The sequence below is a fragment of the Heptranchias perlo genome, chromosome 6, assembly GCF_035084215.1.
Source record: "Heptranchias perlo isolate sHepPer1 chromosome 6, sHepPer1.hap1, whole genome shotgun sequence".
NCBI classification, from domain to species: domain Eukaryota; kingdom Metazoa; phylum Chordata; class Chondrichthyes; order Hexanchiformes; family Hexanchidae; genus Heptranchias; species Heptranchias perlo.
The window spans coordinates 33,876,095-33,900,505 of NC_090330.1; the positions used below are offsets into that span (position 1 = coordinate 33,876,095).

General features: G+C 42.3%; 1 protein-coding gene across 2 annotated transcripts in view; it reads left to right on the forward strand.

Annotated features, from left to right (window-relative positions):
- micu2 (mitochondrial calcium uptake 2) overlaps positions 1 to 24,411 on the forward strand; it is a 440,913-nt gene that overhangs the window by 308,401 nt on the left and 108,101 nt on the right. Inside the window, exons 4-6 of one of the 2 annotated variants that reach the window (XM_067986065.1) lie at positions 307 to 338; positions 3,337 to 3,412; positions 20,032 to 20,079. In XM_067986065.1, coding sequence (XP_067842166.1) covers positions 307 to 338; positions 3,337 to 3,412; positions 20,032 to 20,079 — 156 coding nt within the window. The remainder of the gene's footprint in view (positions 1 to 306; positions 339 to 3,336; positions 3,413 to 20,031; positions 20,080 to 24,411) is intronic. The other variant, XM_067986066.1, reaches the window with a different exon arrangement.

Below are 24,411 nucleotides of genomic sequence, written 5' to 3' on the forward strand. Positions count from 1 at the left end.
CTCAGCGGTAGAGGCTTTCACTGACGTGATCCCAATCAGTGTTTGGATCCCTGGCCCTAGTATTTTCATTGCTTTTGTATAGTAACATCGTAAAATGTTATTTTGAAATGCACTTATGATCTTGCTACACATTGGCAACCAGAACAATTCTTCTCTTGCGGTGGTGGACTACACAGCACACTTATCCTTTGGGACTTCCTCTGATGGTTTCCTTTTCAGCAAACCAATCATTATGTTTAGTCTTTATATGCTATGTTTAAGTTTACACATTTAGCTAAAAATGGTTTTATTTTATTTCATCCTCAGATAAGCTGGATAAAAAGAAATTAGCAAAGCAGGTAAGTCATGCATACAGATGACTGTATTCAGGTTTCATTTAATGCAATTGTCCATCAAATCAATAAAATGCCTACTTCCACATCTTCAATCACCAGCAAATTCTTCAAATTTAGTAGATTTGTACTGAGGCTGGCAATTGTTACAGGTGGGGTTTTGCCAAGTAATTGAATATAATTGAAATTGGCAAAATGTTGAACTATTTTTCTACACCATTATATGTGTTTTGCAATTTGGCCTGTTCGGACGTAGTACAGTAAATATGTATGCGTTTGATTCAATGCTTTAAATATTCTTCAAAACAGTTCTGCTGGCATCGTTGAAAAAGTGAAGGAGCACTAGCATTTAAATAGATGCAATTATTTTTTTAAATTCCAGTGCCCCCACTATCAATTTGGATTTTGATTGGGAGAGTGGAACACTCATTCTCTATGAACATTCTCAGCACTATCTTTGAACAGCCTGCTAGCTGATGCATTGGCAGATTCATACCTGATTCCGTGCCTTCCTACAGATGCCTGAGCCAAGAGTGCCCCAAGTACAGTTACTGTCAGCATCAAGTAATTTTCACAAGGTTCATTGTGGCCACGTTCCTGTTGACCACAGTTCCTGTATGCCAATTGACATATGTCAGAATAGACTGAGCATATAAAATCAACTGAGATTTGGCAGAGCCTTAGTATTGTTCAATCACAGATTCAGTGGTTGTACTTCAGGTCCTCGCCCACCATTGAAAACCCACCACACAGGAAGCTAATTCCAAGCCCTGACTGGAACTCCAAGTGTATGGATGCACTTGATTGACAAATTTTGCAACAAGAGTCTAATGAGGCTTGGATGGCATGCTACCAAGCTTACTGGATTTGGCTTGTCCACCAAGGAGCCACACAATGCCAGCCATTTGCTTTAGTTACTGTTTTCATTGAGGACCAAATGCCAGCTGCTGTGCTGCAGCAGGTTCAAACCTTGGGCTCAGGAGTAAAATCCACAAATTGGCATGGCTACACTTAGTGTCGCTGTCATGGGAGTTGTAGCAACAGTTATGGCAACTGCCATTTGACAGGAAAAGTACTTTGGGAGGACAGGTAGAGGAATTGCTGGAATCTTTTAAAAAGAACAGTCGGAATTCAGGTGGTGATGAAAAGTAGAAACCCTTTTAGGCAATCCCCACTCCCCATGCTCAATCAATAGGCCACAATAAGACCCAACTCATCAGCCTTTTAAATGGCACCAACTAGGGTTCTGGGCAACGTACCCAAGAGCCTGAGAACATTATCCGTTCTGAGCATCTTTTCTGAGAACCCTCGATTAACAGGGTGTCTCCACTCCCACATGCAAGATATGTAGACATTGTGCCCAGTTAGTCCCAATTGCGACTTTTAACTTAGTTTTTCACTAAATTAAAATGAATATACCTGTGCTTTAACCTCTTTAAATGATTGAGCCTAAGTTTTATTCATGGAAAACTGCAATGTTAGCCTTAGCTTCAGCTAGCAGGGTTAGTGAACTGCAAGCCTTTATTGTAAATAGGACGAATGAGGAGAGGCAATATAGATTAGAGGGCACAACACTAAAAGGGGTATAGGAACAGAGATATCTAGGGGTATATGTGCACAAATCGTTGATGGTGGCAGGGCAGGTTGAGAAAGTGGTTAAAAAAGCAATATGGGATCCTGGGCTTTATAAATAGAGGCATAGAGTACAAAAGTATGGAAGTCATGATGAACCTTTATAAAACACTGGTTCGGCCACAACTGGAGTATTGTGTCCAGTTCTGGACTCCACACTTCAGGAAAGACGTGAAGGCCTTAGAAAAGGTGCAGAAGAGATTTACTAGAATGATTCCAGGGATGAGGGACTCTAGTTACGTGGATAGACTGGAGAAGCTGGGGTTGTTCTCCTTGGAACAGAGACGGTTGCAAGGAGATTTGATAGAGGTATTCAAAATCATGAAGGGTCTAGACAGAGTAGATAGAGAGAAACTGTTCCCATTGGAGGAAGGGTCAAGGACCAGAGGGTATAGATTTAAGGTGATCGGCAAAAGAACCAAAGGCGACATGAGGAAAAACTTTTTTACACAGCGAGTGGTTAGGATCTGGAATGCACTGCCTGAGGGGGTGGTGGAGGCAGATTCAATCATGGCCTTCAAAAGGGAACTGGATAAGTACTTGAAAGGAAAAAATTTGCAGGGCTAGGGCAGGGAGGTGGAACTAGCTGGATTGCTCTTGCATAGAGCCGGTGCAGACTCGATAGGTCGAATGGCCTCCTTCCATGCTGTAACCTTTCTATGATTCTAGGTCAACTGTGTTTGATTTGGTATCCTGATTCATATGGAATTTTTACCTAAAGTCATTTCCCATCTTTCAATCTGATTGGTTAAGGCGATATATAGTTGCTTGCCCTGTTCAGTCAGATCCCAGATGCTCTGTTTCCCACGCTGCAACATTATCAGCTCGCACTTTCAGCAACTTGCCACTCAAAAAATTAATAAACCTTAACGGGCAAGGGCAAGTCTAACTAACGGCTGTTAGATTTCCTGCCACAGCAAATTATTGTCCGATGTGTTTGTGTCTCGCCCCCGGGGCCCGTCACACTTACCGCCCATGTTCATTGGCAGTGGCAGCGGACAGTGAAAGCCTCGCTCCTGGAGACTGCTGGTCAGTCCCTGCTCTGCTTGAAATCATGGATAAAATTACCGAAAACAACAGCAAGCAGCAAATGTGAATCAGCTGACAACCCGGGTGCAGGGGAACGGCACAGACAGGAGCTGGCGGCTGTGCGGGTGAATGAAGTTCCAATCCTCGCGCCCCCCCATAACCCCAAGTTAAATGGGAAAAGGACATTAAGTTCAACAAGCCTATCCTTTTCTGCTCAATGAACTCCTTAAGTAATCGATAAAAAGATTCAGACAAAAATAAATCAGAACAATTTAGGGAACTATATTAATTACATTTAAGATTCTTTTTTAATTCTACTCACCTGAATTGCTTTCTTCTGTAGGATGTTGATGCGTTGGTGACAAAAGCTACAAATATGAAACAAACTACCAATCTTTTCAGAGACCTTGGTGATGACGGTATGTTTGTTTAAATGTTTCTAAAATGTTCTGTCTTTAACCACTCATTCAGTGTTCTGTGCTCAGTGAAAGACTTATTAAGAAACCAGGAAAGTTTTTTTTGCTGACTGCTGTCACTATATGTTTGAAATGGATTTTGGTTAAATTGGATAAATTTATTTCTCAAGCTTTTTTCAGTTGTATTTCATTAAGATTTTAATTTAACCAACTATCTGCTCAAGGTCAGGTATACCTACATATACACAATTCATCTCACATTTATACTGACTATGCAAAAGGTAACCCAAGCCAAATTAAGCACTTATGGCGCACACAAACGCAGCAGAATGTCATTGGGATCAAGCTGCCTTTCCCAAAGGACAGATCCGCAAGTTGAGACTTTCATTCATTCTGCAGTGTACTCTGTCAGCAATTGTGACTTGATTATATTTTATTAAAAAGAGCATTTAACTGTTTGATACACTTTTTTGAGGTTAGTGACAGCAATCTAAAGTGGTCACTTCATTAACTCTGAATCCAGCATTGCATTTGCTTTTTTTAAAAAGAATTTTATCAGGGTATCAAATCATTCTGGTTTATTTCTAGGCCCACTGTCAGCTGGATGTGAAAAGGTGCATTCCAGCAACTCCAGGTCAACTCCCACCAAATTTCTCTCAACAACAGCAACAACTTGCATTTATATAGCGCCTTTAATGTAGTAAAATGTCCCAAGGCGCTTCACAGGAAAGATTTTCAAACAAAATTTGACACCAAGTCACATAAGGAGATATTAGGACAGGTGATCAAAAGCTTGGTCAAAGAGATAGGTTTTAAGAAGCGTCTTAAAGGAGGAGAGAGGCGGTGAGGTTTAGGGAGGGAATTCCAGAGCTTATGGAAAGTGCCTACCTTCTGCTGGGCCCCTCCTCAGACTAGTATGGCTGAGATCAATAACTCAGCAATGTAGGATATTCTGACCTTGCTGTGGAGCCGCTGCCGCGCCACCAAATCTGGTTATGTTAAACTCAAGTAACCAGTAACCAATAAAAAAATAACTCTAATTATCTTGTTATTCCACCCTACTAATGAAATCCATGACAGACACTAAATAGGTCGTTCCCCAATCTACAACTGTACATCCATTGAAACTTGGTGAAACCGCCGTGACTATTTGGCTATTAATAACTAGTTACCAAACGCAGTGTCCCACACGCTTTTTTCTGCATTCTTACCCGGTTGCAAAAAAGATCTATTGCACTGTCAACAGGAAGCCAAAAAAATTGTAAATGCTGGAAACCTGAAACAAAAACAGAAAATGTTGGAAACACTCAGCAGGTCAATCAGCATCTGTGGAGAGAACAAACAAGTTAGTGAAGAACTGATGAAGGATCTACACCTGAAACATTCATTTACCTGTTCCCTCCACGGATGTTGACTGATCTGCTGAGTGTTTCCAGCGCTGTTTCCCCCTTTAAATTCTGTCAGCCGTGACCTGAGAACTGTAGAACTCTCTGTCTCCCCTCACTCCCCTTCCTGCTTTTAGAACCCACTAACCACCTAAAGGCCGATTCTAACTCCCGGCTGGAGTGGACAGGCAACCCCATGCGGGAGTCTTTGTTGAAGGCTGGGCAGATTTTAATTGCCAGGCCTCGTTTGAATGCTGCTGGTCAGCTGCTCGTCCGTTTCACAGGAAAACAGCAGCTGGCCGGCAGGGGGAGGATGGAGATCGGACAGTCCCAGAGGCTGCCTGCCGGCGCCAAGAGAAGGCTGCCAGCAACAAGGTACGTCCGGGAGGGCGGGGGGTGTTGCGAGGGTCTCATGGCTGGGGCCAAGGTTTGGGGGGGGGGTGGGGGTTGAACCTGGGGCAGCAGAGGTCCGGACTTTTCTTGTGGACCCCACAGTTTTTTTTAACTTTCCTGAGAGGACCTCACTGGCTTTCGGACAGCTTTATCTGACGAAGTGGCAACAGTGGGAACGGATTAAAATGCTGTGGGTCCTCAATTTATATTAATTAATGAGGCTCCCGCAAAGAGTCTGTTAAAATGGGAATTGGCGGCATCGGAGCAGGGAATGGTACTGCTCCATTTTAACTCTTCCCCCACTCCTTCCCCGCTGATCAGAGAGAGTTAAAATTCCCCCTCTGATCACTACTTCTTGATTTGTCTCTTCTTCCCTCCTACCTGTTTCAATCCTACTGGTGTCCTGTGTTGGGGCTTTGGCCCTTCAATTAAATTTCACAACAAAAATGTTCCATGCTCGTGGGAAGTTTTAGATTTATCTCTTGAGTTATTGGTTAGGTAGGAACAAAGTTATAGAGAAGTAACAAAATCAATAGGTTCTCATGACATGTGAGATGTGAGTGTGAAGCATGAGTTGTACACATCAGTTGAATTACAAAATTTCCTTTAATTATATCATACATGCCAATGATTTTTATAATGTATACAGCTTTACATTTTAATTGTTCCATTGGGAAGTTACTGGTGACATAACACACATTGCTTTCCCAGTTGCGTTGTTGGACGATCTTGTAAAATGTAGATTATAAGCAATGCAATTACAAATGCGATATTCACCAATCACATAATAGGTAACAAAGTGTTGAAAGTTTGTTTTGTACTGATATACTACATTATTCCATGCATGTGCAAGCTATCAGAACATGGTGTATCTGATAGACGTATACTTAAATGTAGCAGATATTCATGAGTACACCTAACTTGGTAAACCCTGGGATAGATTTTGACCTCGTGTGATAGTGTAAAACAGGTGATGGCATTGATTTCAATGGAAATTAAAAGCGGGAGAGATGTAAAACAGGCTGCCGATTCGCTATTACCCGTTTTACACTATCGCATAAAGTCAAAATCTACCCCCCTGTCTTTAATCAGCTAGCTTATTTAAAAACCCAGAATGGACATAGGTTACGTGAATTTAGCAAAACACATGGCACCTAAGATCATTGAAAAGTCTTGGGGTAAATTTTGACCCCCAGACCGGGTGGGTTGGGGGCGGGCGGGAGGTAAAACCCAGCTCTAACCCTCCTCCAACCCGCCCACTTCCGGTTTTAACGGAGACGGGTTGAGGGGTGGGCGACCAACCCGTTCTCAGGAGGCGAGTCAGTCAGTTAAATCTTGTAAGGAGGCTGCGGGCCTCCATTTTAATAGTTTTTTTTATTTTTAACTCCTGGGGGCTGGAATTCCCGGGCCTTCTGCATCGAGCCACATAAGAGGAGGTCAGAAGGACCAGATCAACAAGTAAGTGCCTTTATTGCACTGCCTGTGGGCCAGGAGGAGCAGGAATGTTTCCTCCAGGCCCAACAAGCTTACCTCCTGTGATCCCACACACGTGATCGGCCAACCCTCCCCCCCCCCCCCCCACGATTTATGACCCCTCCCCGATTTATGACCCCTCCCCCCCACGATTTCCGACCCCTCCCCCCCACGATTTCCGACCCCTCCCCCCACGATTTCCGACCCCTCCCCCCCCCACGATTTCCGACCCCTCCCCCCCCCACGATTTCCGACCCCTCCCCCCCCACGATTTCCGACCCCTCCCCCCCCACGATTTCCGACCCCTCCCCCCCACGATTTCCGACCCCTCCCCCCCACGATTTCCGACCCCTCCCCCCCCACGATTTCCGACCCCTCCCCCCCACGATTTCCGACCCCTCCCCCCCACGATTTCCGACCCCTCCCCCCCACGATTTCCGACCCCTCCCCCCCCACGATTTCCGACCCCTCCCCCCCCACGATTTCCGACCCCTCCCACCCCACGATTTCCGACCCCTCCCACCCCACGATTTCCGACCCCTCCCCCCCACGATTTCCGACCCCTCCCCCCCACGATTTCCGACCCCTCCCCCCCCCCACGATCTCCGACCCCTCTCCCCATGATCTCCGACCCCTCTCCCCACGATCTCCGACCCCTCTCCCCACGATCTCCGACCCCTCTCCCCACGATCTCCGACCCTCCCCACAATCTCCGAAACCCCCCATTCCCCATGATTGAGCCCCCGATGACTCGCCCTGATGACTGACCGCCCTGCCCCCCCCCCCCACCCAATTTAAGACTTATCTGCTGGCATCCGCTCCCTGGCTGCTCTCCCATCCGACCGTCAATCTGGCTGGCTGTCGGACAGGAAACCTACTGAAAAAAATTACGTCAAGATCGTAAGGACGTCCGGGAAACCTGTACTTACGGGTTTCCAGTCCGGAAATCCCCCCTCCCTCCCCACTCTCTTCCCGGCTCACCATTAAAATTTACCCCTTCGTCTTTACTGCTGTGTGTCACTCATCAGGAAATATGAATTGTGGCAAAGAGCAATCGAATTATTAATATGTGGCACAGTTGGTAGCACTCTGGCCTCTGAGTCACAAGGTTGTGAGTTCAAGCCCCACACCAGAGAACTGAACACATAATCTAGACTGACAGTTCAGTGCAATATTGAGGGAGTGATGCACTGTCAGAGGTGCCGTCTTTTCGTTGAGGCATTAAACCGAGGCCCCTCCTGCTATCTCAGGTGGATGCAAAAGACCCCGTGGCACTATTCGAAGACGAACAGGGGAGTTCTCTTAGTGTCCTGGCCATCATTTATCCCTCAACCAACATCACTAAAAATATCACAGATTATCTGGTCATTTATTTTATTGCTGTTTGTGGGACCTTGCTGTGCACAAATTGGCTACCACACATCCTACATTAGAACAGTGACTACACTTGAAGTACTTCAATGACTGTGAAGCACTTTGGGACGTTCTGAGGTTGTGAAAGGTGCTATATAATTACAAGTATTATCTCATGTAAATAAAACAAGAAGTGCTACTTTCATTTCATGCAATTTTGATCCAGCATGAAGAAAAGCTCATGTAATTTGAAAGTCTGATGCTGCCACTGCTCAGGTTTCATTTTATCTCCCCACAAGACTACACCAAATTCTGTTTATAAAAATACAAAGTGTGTACAATGCTCATATGAGTAGCACCAACTCCCACTAAGGCCTGTTTCTCTATAATTTTTTATATTTAACCTGAACAAAAGTCTATTCTGTCCTCTCTGACTACATGTTTCTCTTTCCCCTTTCTCTTTACATCACCAAACTGCATTCTCTGATTTCTTAATTATGGCAGTAACCATTTTAGTTACAATTCATTATTTTTACATTTGTAGTATCTGATCTGTATTTCTTTTCAGTAGTTGTACAAAATATTTCTTAAAGGTTGAAACATTTTTTTAAACGCTCTGTATACATCTGATATATTTAAAATGCATTATATTTTCAGACCTTTCCAAAATATATCAATATCTATTATGTAGTCTTTTTGGACTCAGTGCAGATAAGCTTAAAGGGGAGCCACAAGTTCCTCTTTAAATGTGTGTCAAACCACTACTACTAAGGCTTTGTGAACACAAAATGCCTTGTAAGCTTTGTGAAATCAAAATGCCTTATAAGTAACATAAGTACACAATGAAACACACAGCTAATTGTTGAATGGTAAAATGTGCATTATCTGCCATCTTGTGGAGACTTTGAGTACTGCATATGTAAAATATAAACATTTTTTATATATATTTTCCCCATTAAATTCCTTGCAACCAATGCAATTTATTAGTATCTCTTACATTAAAAATATATCTTTTAACGTCACTATCCAAAGGCTTTTTGAAGAAAAACCCACTGAAGTCTTACTGGACATGTTGTACATTTCTTCGACTAATAAGCACGCCGCAAGGGTTGCACAGGAATTGTTCCTTTTCTTGTACATATGAGCTGGGTGGTTCAGTGGCTGTGTGTGTCCGTGTGGCATTGCATAAAGAACAGACCTTTTAGTTCATGTTCTTAAAGTAGCAGTTTCACACATTGGGCTGTCAGTGTAACATGCAGTCTGCTTTTAATCTTAACCAAACTCACCAGGATATTTACTTGTCTTGCTCCAATCCTCATGGTTCTAAATGGACTTCAAATTACTTGCAGCAGACTTCTGGAATTAATCCTGGTTTGTGGAACATTAAAAGATAGCTACATGGCCTCACATTTTTGCTCTTTTCCACAGTCATTAACAGCTTTAACGCACTCGGTTTGAAATTGGTAAATAGTACATACAGTACAGATCTGTCAGGTATTACACTAGTTGGTGTTCCTACTCAATCTCTGTCTTAGAAATAAAATAAGAGAGACCCAGTGAGCATGTGAGTACCATGTGGTGTGGTGCAGAGCCATACAGACTGGAATAGTTCCAGCTTTGATCACTGGTCTGCGGTGAGTTAGCTGCATTGGCAGTGGAAACATTGCATTTATGTCTCTATCATGAGGCTGCAGCGGGAAAGTGCAAATATATGGATGTCAGATGACTATGGGAACAGGCCCAGTTGTGATGCCCCATGGGTTAATAGCCCATCAACACTCACAGTCTAGGCTTATGCAAAACCATTTGGACAAGGTACTTGAGAGTTATTGGCACCTTCGTAAATGAACACAGCACAAGACATTGACTTAAGAAGGGTAGTAAGGGAATGTGAAGGATATAGTGTTTCCTGCTTACTTATTTGGCCTCCAACTTCAGTTATACTAGGTAAAGGTTATCAATCAAAATAAAAATATTTTATTCTGGATAATAAATGCACAGAAAATATATTCCCTTAATTCATGCTTCCTTAGTTGATCCCATATGTTGCTTACGTTGCTTTATGTTGATGATATACGAAAACCTGCACCAAATTGCATTGCAACTATAGTTCAGTGTAGTAATGTTATATTGATGAAGTTGTGTTCCTTCTATTGCCATTTAAGTGTTGACAAGCATGGTAATACGAGGATTATTTAATTTGAGTATTGTTTATCTTTTGTTTAATTGAACTTATATAGATTATTAAATCATAGTTTGGTGTGTTGTTGAAGACTGAATTAGTAGTATACGTTAATAGATTTATCTTGAGAAAGATTTTGCAGTTAACAGTTTTTTTTTAAAAAAAAGAATTCTGTACCATATCTTGTTAATTGGCTGAAATGATTTGTGTGAAAACAAGGTCTTGTCTGCCTGTGAACACTACCGACAGAGGGTTAAAAAGGAGCATTAGACTATTCCAATAGGATATGCAAAGAAAACCACTTTCACCTTGTGGAGAGGACATGTTTCTTAAAAAAGCGATGCTCTCTTTTGGCACAGGGCCTAGCAGTACTACTGATACAACCTAGCAGCTTGGCAGCTTTGCGTGTTGCCATTCCACAAGAGAATTACATGCAGACTGTTCTATGGAATTCAAGGCTGCCTGATTTGGCACAAAGATGAAATACTTGGATTCTTCTAAGTAATATTGTAGAAATTCTCATCTTGGATGCTAAATTTTTCAAATTAATTTGAAATATTCTAGATTTAAATTATATTTAGTAAATTGGTGATGCAAGGTAAATTGGCAAAAGTCAAATAAGCATTAATATTTACAAATTATGCTAATATATTGGGCCGGATTTTGCTGTAAAAATAACGGTGAGGCTAACAGCCGGAAGTTGCTCTCCAAGATGCAATGCTCCTCCAAAAGCTGGGCAAAAACTCACTGTCTCACTGTTCAGCTCCCCTTGAACGACATGAAGTTCTTGTACTGATGTCGCAGATATGGACTAAATTCATTAACAAAAGTTAAGTCAAATCATTTCAAGTCTAAATACCATTTTAACGGTGTGGTAGGTCTTAATTACTGCCAAACAACCCCTCTGGCACTGAAAATTAACTTTTACAAGTGTGGAGTCTCATACCTTCAGATTTTAATTATTGTTGGACATTAAAAAAATTTTTTTTTTTTTACTTTTTCTTTCTCTTTTATCCCTGTCTCTTAATTCTTTCTTTCTTTCTTACCCTCTCTTTATTTCGCTTACTGTGTCTGATTTGACATTGAATTAACTATTCTAACTTACACTTCCAGGCTCTGACTCTGCGCTGTTATTATCAATACTTCAATCTGATTGATTAAGGAGATACACAGCTGCTTGCTCTGTTCACACAGGCCCAGATGCCCTGTGGAGGGCGCGGTGTTTTTTGGATTTCTAACTTACAGGAACTTGCCGTGCAAAAGCTCATAAGAAGTCTATGGGCAAGTGCAAGTCTAATGAACGGCCGGCGGATATCCAGCACTGAATCATTATTTAGCCATTGTAATATGAGTTTAACCATTTAGGTATTCAATAGTGTAGGAAATGCATTTTAACATTTCTTTCCAATTGTTAATTTGCTAATAATCATGTAATAAAATCTAGTCTTTTGTCAGTGTGTGTATATATATATATATGTGTACTAACTCCGTTATTGGGCTTATTATTTCCCAAACTCTGTATAATGTAACTAATATTTGTAGTAATTACTAAGCTAAGCATCAAGAATACAAATCATCTTGTATGTGGGACTTATTTACACCATACATTTTCAGCAAGAGATAACAAAGAATAGTGTGTGCAACAACAAACAGCCCAGCTAAAAAATCAGTGTAGCTGAAATTAATTTGAATTATAATTAATTTTGTATGAAATGTCTTGGAAACATCTTGAGAGCAGGAACTGTGAAGGCAAAGGAGGAAAACAAGAAAAAACATGACCACAAAGTCTTAGGTGTTGATGCAGCAAGCTTGAGGGGTCAACTACTTCTGTCTCAGAGCACTGAAGGTCAGCAATAGCAGCATCCACTGAGGAAGAGTTAGAATGAGAATAGATACAGAACGCACAGTGCCGTCAGTTTCTGGGATGTGAATTGATGCTGCAACAAATGTGTGCATTCAGAGGCACCCATCGTTGGCCAGTTACAACCAGTAATTCTAATAATCAACACGGTTCAAGGCTGCAGTCCATGCGGCACCAAACGGCACCTCAGTCCCATCATAGCGCTGCGCTTCTGTCATGAAAGATTCACCAACGAGTGAAGGGTATCAGGCTTTCCCCAGTAGTAATTTAACAGAAGACAAGGCAAGATTATTAAAAGCAACGAGGGCATCAAGCTTTCTGTACTGAAGGAGTGCAAAGCATGACGTGAGGTTAGGGGGAAAAGGCATTACCATTGCTGAGGAAATCCATATCATCATGGTAGTCTTTTACAGTGTGTTGCCAAAACTTTCAAAATTAGTATGCAAAGAGGATAATGTTACTAATCTTTTGAAGAGATTCAACTCACACCAGTAAGTGTCTGCAGCTTGAGGAACTTCAGCTTAGAGTTGTTGAGCTGGAGTCCGAGCTACAGACATTGCAATGCATCAAGGAGGGGGAGAGTTACCTGGACACTTTGATCTCGGAGGCATTCACACCCCTTACGTTAGATAATAGTTTACATTTAGTCAGTGGTCAGGGGGATGTGACTGCGACTTAGGCAGGTAAAAGGACCTAAGATGCAGTGATGGAGGAGCCTCAGCCCTTGTCCAACAGGTACGAGGTATTTGCTACCTGTATGGATTAGAGCAAGGACTGCAGGGAGGATGGGCAAACTGACCACGGTACTGTGGTACAGGAGTCCATTCAAGTGGGGGGGGGGGGGGGAGTAAGAAGGAATGTGGTAATGGTAGGGGATAGTATCGTCGTGGGATAGTCACTGTTCTCTGCAGCCGCAACCAAGAGTCCCAAAGGCTGTGTTGCCTGCCCGGTGCCAGGGTTAAGGATACCTCCTCGCGGCTGGAAAAGAATTTAGAGCTTGAGGGAGAGGTTGTTGTGGTCCATGTAGGAACCAAAGACATAGGTAGAAATAGGAATGAGATTCTGCTAAGACAGTTTGAGGAGCTAGGGTATAAATGAATAAGCAGAATCTCAAAGGTAATAATCTCTGGATTATTACCTGAGCCACGCGCAAATTGGCAAAGGGTCAAACAGATCAGAGAGTTAAATGCATGGCTCAAAGAGTGGTGTGGGAGACAGATTCATGGGGCACTGGCACCAGTACTGGGGAAAGAGGGAGCTGTTCCGTTGAGACAGGGAACTGGGATGGGACCACTGTATCGAATCAAATAACTAGGGCTGTAGATAGGGCTTTAAACTAAAAAAGGGGGAGGGAGGGATCAGGTGAGGGGAAATTTAGAAATCTAAAGAGAAAAGTCAAGGCCATAGAGCAGTGCAGTGATTTGGGTAAAGATAAACAGAGGGTGACAGGAAGGGACTGTGAGTTTAATGGTAATAGAGCATCGGTAAATAAGGTCAAAGCAGGGATAAATGGTAAAAAATTAAAGGCGCTTTATCTGAATGCACAAAGTATTCATAACAAGGTAGATGAATTAATGGTACAGAGATGTGGTTGCAAGGTGACCAAAGTTGGGAATTAAATATTCCAGAGTTCTTGACGTTTCGAAAAGACAGACAAAATGGAAAAGGAGAGGGGTAGCCCTGATAATAAAGGATGACATAAGGACAGTAGTGAGAAAGGACCTTGGCTCAGGAGATCAGGGTGGAGATAAGAAATAACAAGGGGCAGAAAACACTGGTGGGAGTCATTTATAGGCCCCCTAACAGTAGCTATATCGTTGGACAGAGGATTAATCAAGAAATAATGGAAGCTTGTAAAAAGGTAATGCGATAATCTGAGGGGACTTTAACCTTCATATAGACTGAACAAATCAAATTGGCAACAGTAGTTTGGAGGATGAGTTCTTGGAATGCATTCGAGACAGTTTTCTAGAACAATACATTGTGGAACCAACCAGGGAACAAGCTATTTTAGATTGTGTCTTGAGTAATGAGACAGGGTTAATTAATAATATCATTGTAAAGGATCCTCTGGGGAAGAGTGATCATAATATGATAAAATTTCACATTGAGTTCGAGAGTAACATACTTAAGTCTGAAACTAGAGTCATAAACTTAAATAAAGCCAATTACATAGGTATGAGGGGCGAGTTGGCTAAGGTAGATTGGGAAATTAGATTAAAAGGTTTGACGGTAGATAAGCAATGACAAGCATTTAAAGAAATATTTCAAAATTGTCATCGAACATACATTCCATTGAGAAATAAAAACTCCACGGGAAAAGTGATCCATCCGTGGCTATCTAAAGAAGTTAAAGATAGTATTAGATTAAAAAAAGAGGCTTATAATGTTGCCAAGAAGAGTAATAAATCTGAGGATTGAGAGTGTTTTAGAAACCAGCAAAGGATGACCAAAAAATTGATAAAAAGGGAGAAAATAGAATGAGAGCAAACTAGCAAGAAATATAAAAACAGATTGTAAGAGCTTCTACAAGTGTAAAAAGGAAGAGAGTAGCAAAAGTAAATGTGGGTCCCTTAGAGGCTGAGACAGTAGAAATTATAATGGGGAATAAGGAAACGGCAGAGACGTTAAACAAATATTTTGTATCTGTCTTCACAGTAGAAGACACAAAAAACATACCAGAAATAGTGGGGAACCAAGGGTCTAATGAGAGTGAGGAACTCTAGAGAAACTATTCTCTAGAGTTTAGAAGAATGAGAGGTGATCTCATTGAAACATACAAAATTCTTACAGGGCTCAATAGGGTAGATGCAGGGAGGATGTTTCCCCTGACTGGGGAGTCCAGAACCAGGGGTCACAGTCTTAGAATAAGGGGTAGGCCGTTTAGGACAGAGATGAGGAGAATTTTTTTCACTCAGTGTGGTGATTCTTTGGAATTCTCTACCCCAGGGGGCTGTGGAAACTCCAGTCATTGAGTACATTCAAAACAGAGATCGATAGATTTCTAGATATTAAAGGCATTAAGGAATATGGGGATAGTGCAGGAAAATGGCATTGAAGTAGAAGATCAGCCTTGATCTTGTTGAATTCCCCAGGACATTGCTGCAGGAGTTCCTCAGGGCAGTGTCCTAGGCCCAACCATCTTCAGCTGCTTCATCAATGACCTTTCCGCCATCATAACGTCAGAAATGGGGATATTCGCTGATGATTGCACAGTGTTCAGTTCCATTCGCAACCACTCAGATAATGAAGCAGTCCGTGCCCGCATGCAGCAAGACCTGGACAACATCCAGGCTTAGGCTGATAAGTGGCAAGTAACATTCGCACCAGACAAGTGCCAGGCAATGACCATCTCCAACAAGAGAGAATCTAACCACCTCCCCTTGACATTCAACGGCATTACCATCGCCGAATCCCCCACCATCAACATCCTGGGGATCACCATTGACCAGAAACTTAACTGGACCAGCCACATAAATACTGTGGCTATAAGAGCAGGTCAGAGGCTGGGTATTCTGCGGCAAGTGACTCACCTCCTGACTCTCCAAAGCCTTTCCACCATCTACAAGGCATAAGTCAGGAGTGTGATGGAATACTCTCCACTTGCCTGGATGAGTGCAGCTCCAACAACACTCAAGAAGCTCGACACCATCCAAGATAAAGCAGCCCGCTTGATTGGCACCCCATCCACCACCCTAAACATTCACTCCCTTCACCACTGGCGCACAGTGGCTGCAGTGTGTACCATCCACAGGATGCACTGCAGCAACTCGCCAAGGCTTCTTCAACAGCACCTCCCAAACCTGCGACCTCTACCACCTAGAAGGACAAGGGCAGCAGGCACATGGGAACAACACCACCTGCACGTTCCCCTCCAAGTCACACACCATCCCGACTTGGAAATATATCGCCGTTCCTTCATCGTCGCTGGGTCAAAATCCTGAAACTCCCTTCCTAACAGCACTGTGGGAGAACCTTCACCACACGGACTGCAGCGGTTCAAGACGGCGGCTCACCACCACCTTCTCAAGGGCAATTAGCGATGGGCAATAAATACCAGCCTCGCCAGCGATGCCCACATCCCATGAACAAATTTTTAAAAAAAGAATGGCAGAGCAGGCTGTAGGGGCCGGATGGCCTACGCCTGCTTCTATTCTTATGTTCTTATGTTAAAGTAATTAATATTAGTAAAGAAAAAGTAGTAGAGAAATTAATGGGATTAAAAGCTGATAAATCCCCTGGACCTGATGGCCTACATTCCAGGGTTCTAAAAGGAGTGGCTGCAGAGATAGTGGATGCATTGGTTGTGATCTTCCAAAATTCCCTAGATTCTAGAGCGGTCCCAGTGGATTGGAAGGTAGCAAATGTAACACCACTATTCAAGAAAGGAGGGAGAGGGAGAGAAAACAGGGAACTATAGACCAGTTAGCCTGACATCGGTCGTTGGGAAAATGCTGGAATCCATTATTAAGGAAGTGGTAACAGGGCACTTAGAAAATCATAACATGATAGGCAGAGTAAGCATAGTTTTATGAAAGGGAAATCGTGTTTAACAAATCAATTAGAGTTTTTTGAGGATGTAGCTAGCAGGGTAGATAAAGGGGAACCAGTGGATGTTGTATATTTGGATTTTCAAAAGGCATTCGATAAGGTGCTACATAACAAGTTGTTACACAAGATAAGGGCTCACTTGATTGGGGGTAATATATTAGCATGGATAGAGGATTGGTTAACGGACAGAAAACAGAGATTTGGAACAAACGGGTTATTTTCAGGTTGGCAGGTTGTAACTAGTGGAGTGCCGCAAAGATCAGTGCTTGGGCCTCAGCTATTTCCAATCTATATTAATGACTTAGCTGAAGGGACCAAGTGTAACGTATCCAAGTTTGCTGACGACACAAAGCTAGGTGGGAAAGTAAGCTGTGAGGAGGACACAAAGAGTCTGGAAAGGGATATGGACAGGTTAAGTGAGTGGGCAAGAAGGTTGCAGATGGAGCATAATGTGCAGAAATTTGGTAGGAAAAATTGAATATTTTTTTTAAATGGTGAGAAATTATTAAATGTTGGTGTTCAGAGGGATTTAGGTGTCCTTGTCCATGATTCACTGAAAATTAACATGCAGGTACAGCAAGCAATTAGGAAGGCAAATGGTATGTTGGCCTTTATTGCAAGGGGGTTGGAGTACAAGAGTAAGAAAGTCTTGCTGCAATTGTACAGGGCTTTGATGAGACCACACCTGGAGTACTGTGTGCAGTTTTGGTCTCCTTACCCAAGGAAGGATATACTTGCCTTAGAGGTGGTGCAACAAAGGTTCACTAGATTGATTCCTGGGATGACAGGGATGACCTTTGAGGAAAGATTGAGTAAAATGGGCCTATACTGTCTGGAGTTTAGAAGAATGAGAGGTGATCTCATTAAAACATATAAGATTCTAAGCGGGCTTGACAGGGTAGATGCTGAGGGCATGTTTCCCCTCACTGGAGAGTCAAGAACTAGGGGACATAGTCCCAGGATAAGGGGTCGGACATTTGGGACTGAGATGAGGAGGAATTTCTTCACTCAGAGGGACATGAATATTTGGAATTCTCTACCCCAGAGGGCTGTGGATGCTCAGTTGTTGAGTATATTCAAGACTGAGAGCGATAGATTTTTGGACTCTAAGGGAATCAAGGGATATGGGGATCAGGCAGGAAAGTGGAGTTGAGGTTGAAGATCAGCCACGATTTTATTGAATGGCGGAGCAGGCTCGAGGGGCCGTATGGCCTACCCCTACTCCTACTTCTTATGTTCTAATGCACTTATGGAACAGTGTACCTGGCCATTTGGGGACTAGTCAGCAACACTTAGATCAAGCCTACCCAACTCATAGCCTTCATATTCTGAGCTTGATGAGTTTTTTAAGGTAGTTAGAGCAGGGTCTTGGTGCCTGTTCTAAGGCACTCACACATCTAAGCAATTTTATACATCGTAAACACGTTCAGTGAGGGTAGCGGACCAACATACTTTAGACCATGTCCTTAAAAAACAACAATTAACTAAATGGAAAGCGGAATGCATGAAGCAGTGCTACAAATTAAATAGAGGGCTCCTGCAAGGGAGTAATTGTTGTCATTCAATTGGAGCTAGTTTTAGAATTGTTCGTCTAAAGCCTGCCACTTGTACAGAACATGCTTTTATAAGGAGCTGTTATTTAGGCCTATCATTTGGCTTTTGGCAAGGCTGTCCTTTAATCAGGCGGTTCCTCATCCAGATGTATGGGATAAAATGAGCCTTCCCATTTCCTGCTACTGTGATGCACTGGCGGTTAGAACTGCAAATGAAGGAGAAAGATATAATCCAACTTTTGCAAATAAAGATCTCCTACACATCAATTCCTCACCCTTTACAAGTTCAAATTCATTCCTTAAAGAGACTATGTGGAAATACTTTAAATGTTACGGCTCCACCACAGCTCAGCTAACAATGCATTCTGAGCTGCTATAATGTAAAATGAGATGATTAAGACAAGCTACAGGACTAATGAATGGAAAAAAAGAAGAGAAAATGCTGAAAATACACAAAAAGTTAATGTTTGGGTTGTAGAGCTCTTGTCAGACAAATATATTCATGCATGGCGCACTGCACCTTGTTGCATACAAATTTATAATAAAACCACTTTGCCTTCTAAGAAATTTGTGTCATAGAAATGAACAGACAAAATCTATAAATTGATAAACTTGAATGAATGCCAGCCATTTGATGCACCACTGTATTTGAGGGGTAGAACACAGCTTCATTCCCCTGATTCCCCATGTGGGGAAAGGTTTCTTCTGTGTGCAATCTTTAACAACATTGTAAACCTGATTTTTATAAACAAATTTTAAATTTTATCACACATAGCACATAAAGGTAATCTTCCCCTATGTTGAATTTCTGAATCTGATATAATAGCATGTTCCAGAGGCAGGGAATGGAGGTTGTGCTTCTCCATCGAAAGGCAGGGGGAAAAGTTGCAAAGCAAGTCACTCTGTGGTACTCTTGCTCTTAAGAGGCTCAATCAAAGGTGGCATTGGTGGAGGCAGATTGCATACCTGTCCCCTTAGACAGGAAATGGTGTGCGAGACCCTAATGTGATAAAGTATACTTAAAATGGAGGAAGATTGTTTTGAAACAAAATTCTAAAACGAATTACACTTTTTTATATACAAGAATCTACATTCCTGTATGGGAGGGAAACACTCATTTTGGGGGTGATTTTAAACCCCAAGAACGGGTGGGTTGGGGGCGGGTGGGAGTTGAAATTAGTTGTTTTTTGGGTCACAATGGCAACCTGGCTTTATTTCCGGGTTTAACGTCGGCGCGGAAAAGTACAGGCTTCCCACTGGGAATGCCAAGTCCGAAAATTTTGAGTTTGCGACCCGAAAAAACAACTATTTTCAACTCCCACCCGCCCCCAACCCACCCGTTCTTGGGGTTTAAAATCACCCCCTTTATCTCTTGAGAAAGCTAAGTAATGTAGTGATTTTGTACAAAATTCTAACCCCCATTGATTTTATAAAGTATGGGTATCTGACCCATGGTACATGGAGTAAGTCCTCGTTGAGGGAAAAATTAACTTTGTGATCTTTTTTACATCCAGAAATAGCGTTCTTTAATTTCTGACTAAAAGTAGAAAAATGACCATGGGGCACATACTGCTTGGAGGGTTATATGTGTCCAATCGTGCATACATTTGTTGTATCTTAACCAGCAATTTGCAGCTGATTCAGAAGTGCATACTGTATTATTTGCTCATCTATGCTTGTCCTGCGATTAAATAGTTCATGATTAGTCTGCTGTCGTATCAAGAGGTGTTTAACTGAAAATTTCAGTTGACTTCAGTACATTAAATATATACCATTTGCCTATGCTGCTGCGAAATACCACCAAATAATTATTATTTGATAGCACCAAGAAAGAAAAATTAACAATGATTTTCTTTTTTGTTTTCCCCTAGGTTTGATATCGTACACTGAATATTTATTCCTGCTGGGTATTCTAACAAGTAAGTGGGGTTAAAGGGTCGGGTAACCTTTTGGTATCATTTGACTGTCAGCATATCTGCTAACTGTTTCCTTCCTTATACAAACAGTTTTTATAATAAAACATAAAATGGTAAGGAAAGCCAAGCTCAAAAGATGTAACAATTTTTTTCGATGCGTAAGCTAATTCGAAAATACGGAATAGTTTTTTCTCCCCACTTCTTTTATTGAGCACAGCTGTTGGAATCCCTGCCAGTCCCATCAGAGCAATTTTGCCAAAGCGACATCTGTGCCGAGATGGTCCCATAATGCACCTCCTCTGGCTATGCTAGGCTGCATCAGTGGCTCTCGTACTTGTCACTTTAGGGCTGCTCACGCCCTTCCAGTGACCTCGCCTCTCACTCCCCCAGTTTGGGAATTTCTGCATCAACTTATTGATTTTACATATGTTAATAATAGAAGACGGAGCAATCAATTGTAAAATCAATTAATCATTAAAGAAATCACAAGTGCTGGATATTTCATGAAAATATTTGCCCGGTTGGTGAGAGTTGATCAGCGAGAGAAAGGAGACTGCTTTGGCCCTCGCTGATGCTACTACTGTAGTGCATGGAATACTACATAGACTGCTTTCACACACTCCCCTATCAGGAAAGGAGCCAAAACAATGGAGGGCATTGAAATGGCCATGGCAATCCAATCTCACCAGGAGAAATATGTAAAATTGACTCCAGCTGCATGTAAACATTCAATTTTTGTTATGGACAACTGAGTCTATAGGAACTAAAACAGAAAATGCTGGAAACACTCAGCAGGTCAAGAAGCATCTGTGAGAACAGAGGAGTTGAAGTTTCGGGTGGGGACCCTTTGTCAAAACTGCACCTGAGGTCCGCACCCAAAACATTCTCTCCTCAGATGCAGCTTGACTTGTTGTGTGTTTCCAGTGTTTTCTGTTCCATGTTTTCAGATCCTCAGTTTTTTTTTGTTGCTGTTTGGGTTTACAGGAATACTTGCTACAATGCTACATGGCAAAAACAACAAGGGAGCACTCTCGACATATTACTGAATTACAATGGATATAGAATACATGTCTGAATTTTTCTTTGTTGGGAATTATTGTGTTCCTTCCCATCTATCCGTCTGCCAGAGAATTGGTGCAGAACTACTTGCTGCTCTGGGCAACCTATAAAAAAGTCCTAAGAAAAGATCTCCACCCACCTCTGCCAAACTCTTCACATTTTTACAAGGATTCAAAAGGAGCAGTTGTTTTACACTCCAGGTAAAATTAACCTTTTTAACAGAGGGATACATCGTGTTCAAGGGTTCTTCATAGAATCATAGAAAGATTCATAGGAAGTTACGGCACAGAAGGAGGCCATTCGGCCCATCGTGTTCGTGCCGGCCAAGAAAGAGCTATCCAGCTTAATTCCATTTTCCTGCACTTGGTCCGCAGCCCTGTAGGTTACGGCATTTCAAGTGTACATCCAAGTGCTTTTTAGATGAGTTGAGGGTTTTTGCCTCTACCACGCTTTCAGGCAGTGAGATCCAGACCCCCACCACCCTCTGGGTGAAAAAATTTCTCCTCAGCTCCCCTCTAATCCTTCTACCAATTACTTTGAATCTATGCCCCCAGGTCATTGACCTCTCTGCTAAGGGAAATAGGTCCTCCCTATCCACTCTATCTAGTCCCGTCATAATATTATATACCTTAATTAAATCTCCCCTCAGCCTCCTTTGTTCCAAAGAAAACAACCCCAGCCTATCCAATCTTTTCTCGTAGCTAAAATTCTCCAGCCCTGGCAACATCCTCGTAAATCTCCTCTGTACCCTCTCCAGTGCAATCACATCTTTCCTGGTAACCAGAACTGTATGCAGTACTCAAGCTGTGGCCTAACCAATGTTTTATACAGTTCCAGCTTAACCTCCCTGCTGTTATATTCTATGCCTTGGGTAATAAAGGAAAGTATTCTGTATGCCTTCTTAACCACCTTAGTTACCTGTCCTGCTACCTTCAGTGATCTGTGGACATGCACTCCAAGGTCCCTTTGTTCCACTACACTTCTCAGTATCCCCCCATTTATTGTGTATTCCCTTGCCTTGTTTGCCTTCCCCAAATACATTACCTCACACTTCTCCAGATTGGATTCCATTTGCCACTTTTCGGCCCACCTGACCAGTCCATTGATATTTTCCTGCAGTCTACAGCTTTCCTCCTCACTATCAACCACATGGTCAATTTTTGTATCATCTGCAAACTTCTTGATCAAGCCCCCGACATTCAAGACCAAATCAATAATATATACCACAAAAAGCAAGGGACCTAGTACTGAGCCTTGCAGAACCCCACTGGAAACAGCCTTCCGGTCACAAAAACACTCGTCGACCATTACCCTTTATTTCCTGCCCCTGAGCCGATTTTGGATCCAACTTGCCACTTTCTCTTGGATCCCATGGGCTTTTACTTTTTTGACCAGTCTGCCATGTGGGACCTTGTCAAAAGCCTTGCTAAAATCCATGTACACTACATTCGGCCCTCCTTGCTACCTGCTCAAAAAATTCAATCAAGTTAGTCAGACACGACCTTCCCTGAACAAATCCATGCTGACTGTCCTTGGTTAACCCGTGCCTTTCTAAATGACGATTTATGCTGTCCCTCAAAATCGATTCCAATAATTTGCCCACCAAGGTTAGACTGACTGGCCGATAATTACTCGGTCTATCTTTTTCTCCCTTTTTTCTTACCGGTTCTTACGGTTATTTAGGCAAGTGATTTGAACCTTGACGTTTCTCACCACAGATTGATGGCAATATGTGACTGGGCTTGCCAGACTGAAGTTAATCCACGTCAAAATCCTCAACCAGATCCACATTGCCCACGTGAGCTTGAATCTTCCCCCGAGCCACAACAGCATAAGAACCAACATGTGGAGCATTTGCCTATTTCAGGCTGTAGTTATTCTCTAACTTTTAATCCTATTCCCAATGAAATATTTAGTTCATTGATAGCACCAACTGCTTCTGCTGGAAGATTGTTTCACATACCCATTAAGAAAGAAAGAAAGAACTTGCATTTATATCATGCCTTTCACAACCTCAGGACGTCCCAGAGCGCTTTACAGTCAATTAAGTACTTTTTTTTTGAAGTGCAGTGACTGTCGTAATGCAGAAAACTCTATTGGGGGAAGGGATTCTTTTAGTTTCTGTTTAGTTCAAAGCTCACCTTCAGTTCACCTTAAAAACAAATAATAAAATTTAATGTACAATTATCTTGTTATGAGAATTTAGCCTTTTCACTGTTGCTACTTGATAACAGTTGAAAGCGTTTTAACATGGTTACAATCTGAAATTCACCCTCCCTAAATATCTTAGAACCCTCAAGAAAATAAGGGAGGGAATAGGGACACTGGCACGAAACATGTGTGCCATATAGTGAATGAGGAGGCAGAGAGAAGGATGGGGATGAGGACAGTGGGAAATGGGGAAAGGCTTGATTTTTTTTTGTTTTAGAGGCACGACAGATAAAATAAAAACTAGAAGGCGTAAGGCGATTAACGCAGCATCAAAGCTGTGGCAGGGGGTTGGGAACCTGAGCAGGGAGACAGAGGAAAGCGTATCAGGAAAGGGACAGAAGGTATGGAGTAAAAGGTAAAGTGTTAAAAAAGGAAAAAGCAGGAACTAAGTGTCACAAAACATATTTGAAAGTTCTTTATCTGAATGCACGTAGCATTCGTAACAAAATGGACGAGTTAACGGCACAAATAACTACATATGGGTATGATCTTGTGGCCATTACAGAAACATGGCTGCAGGGTGACAACAACTGGGAATTAAATATGCCAGGGTATTTAACAATCAGGAAGGACAGGCAGGAAGGAAGGGGAGGTGGGGTGGCTATGTTAATAAAGTAAAGAATCACTGTAATACAGAGAAATGATATTGGGACAAAGGATCAGGATAATGAAACAGTTTGGGTAGAGATAAGGAATAATAAGGGGAAAAAAACACTAGTGGGCGTAGTATATAGGCCTCCTAATAGTTGCAACTCTGCTGGAAGAAGTATTAATCAGGAAATAGTCGGGGCATGTAATAAGGGAACAGCTATAATTATGGGGGATTTTAACTATCATATTAACTGGACAAACCAAATTGGGCAGGGCAGCCTTGAGGAAGAGTTTATTGAGTGTATTAGGGATGGATTTCTTGAGCAGTATGTAACTGATCCTACAAGGGGGCAAGCAACCTTGGACCTGGCCCTGTGTAATGAGCCAGGATTAATTAATAATGTCCTAGTTAAGGATCCCCTTGGAATGAGTGACCATAACATGGTTACTTTCCATATCCAATTAGAGGGTGAG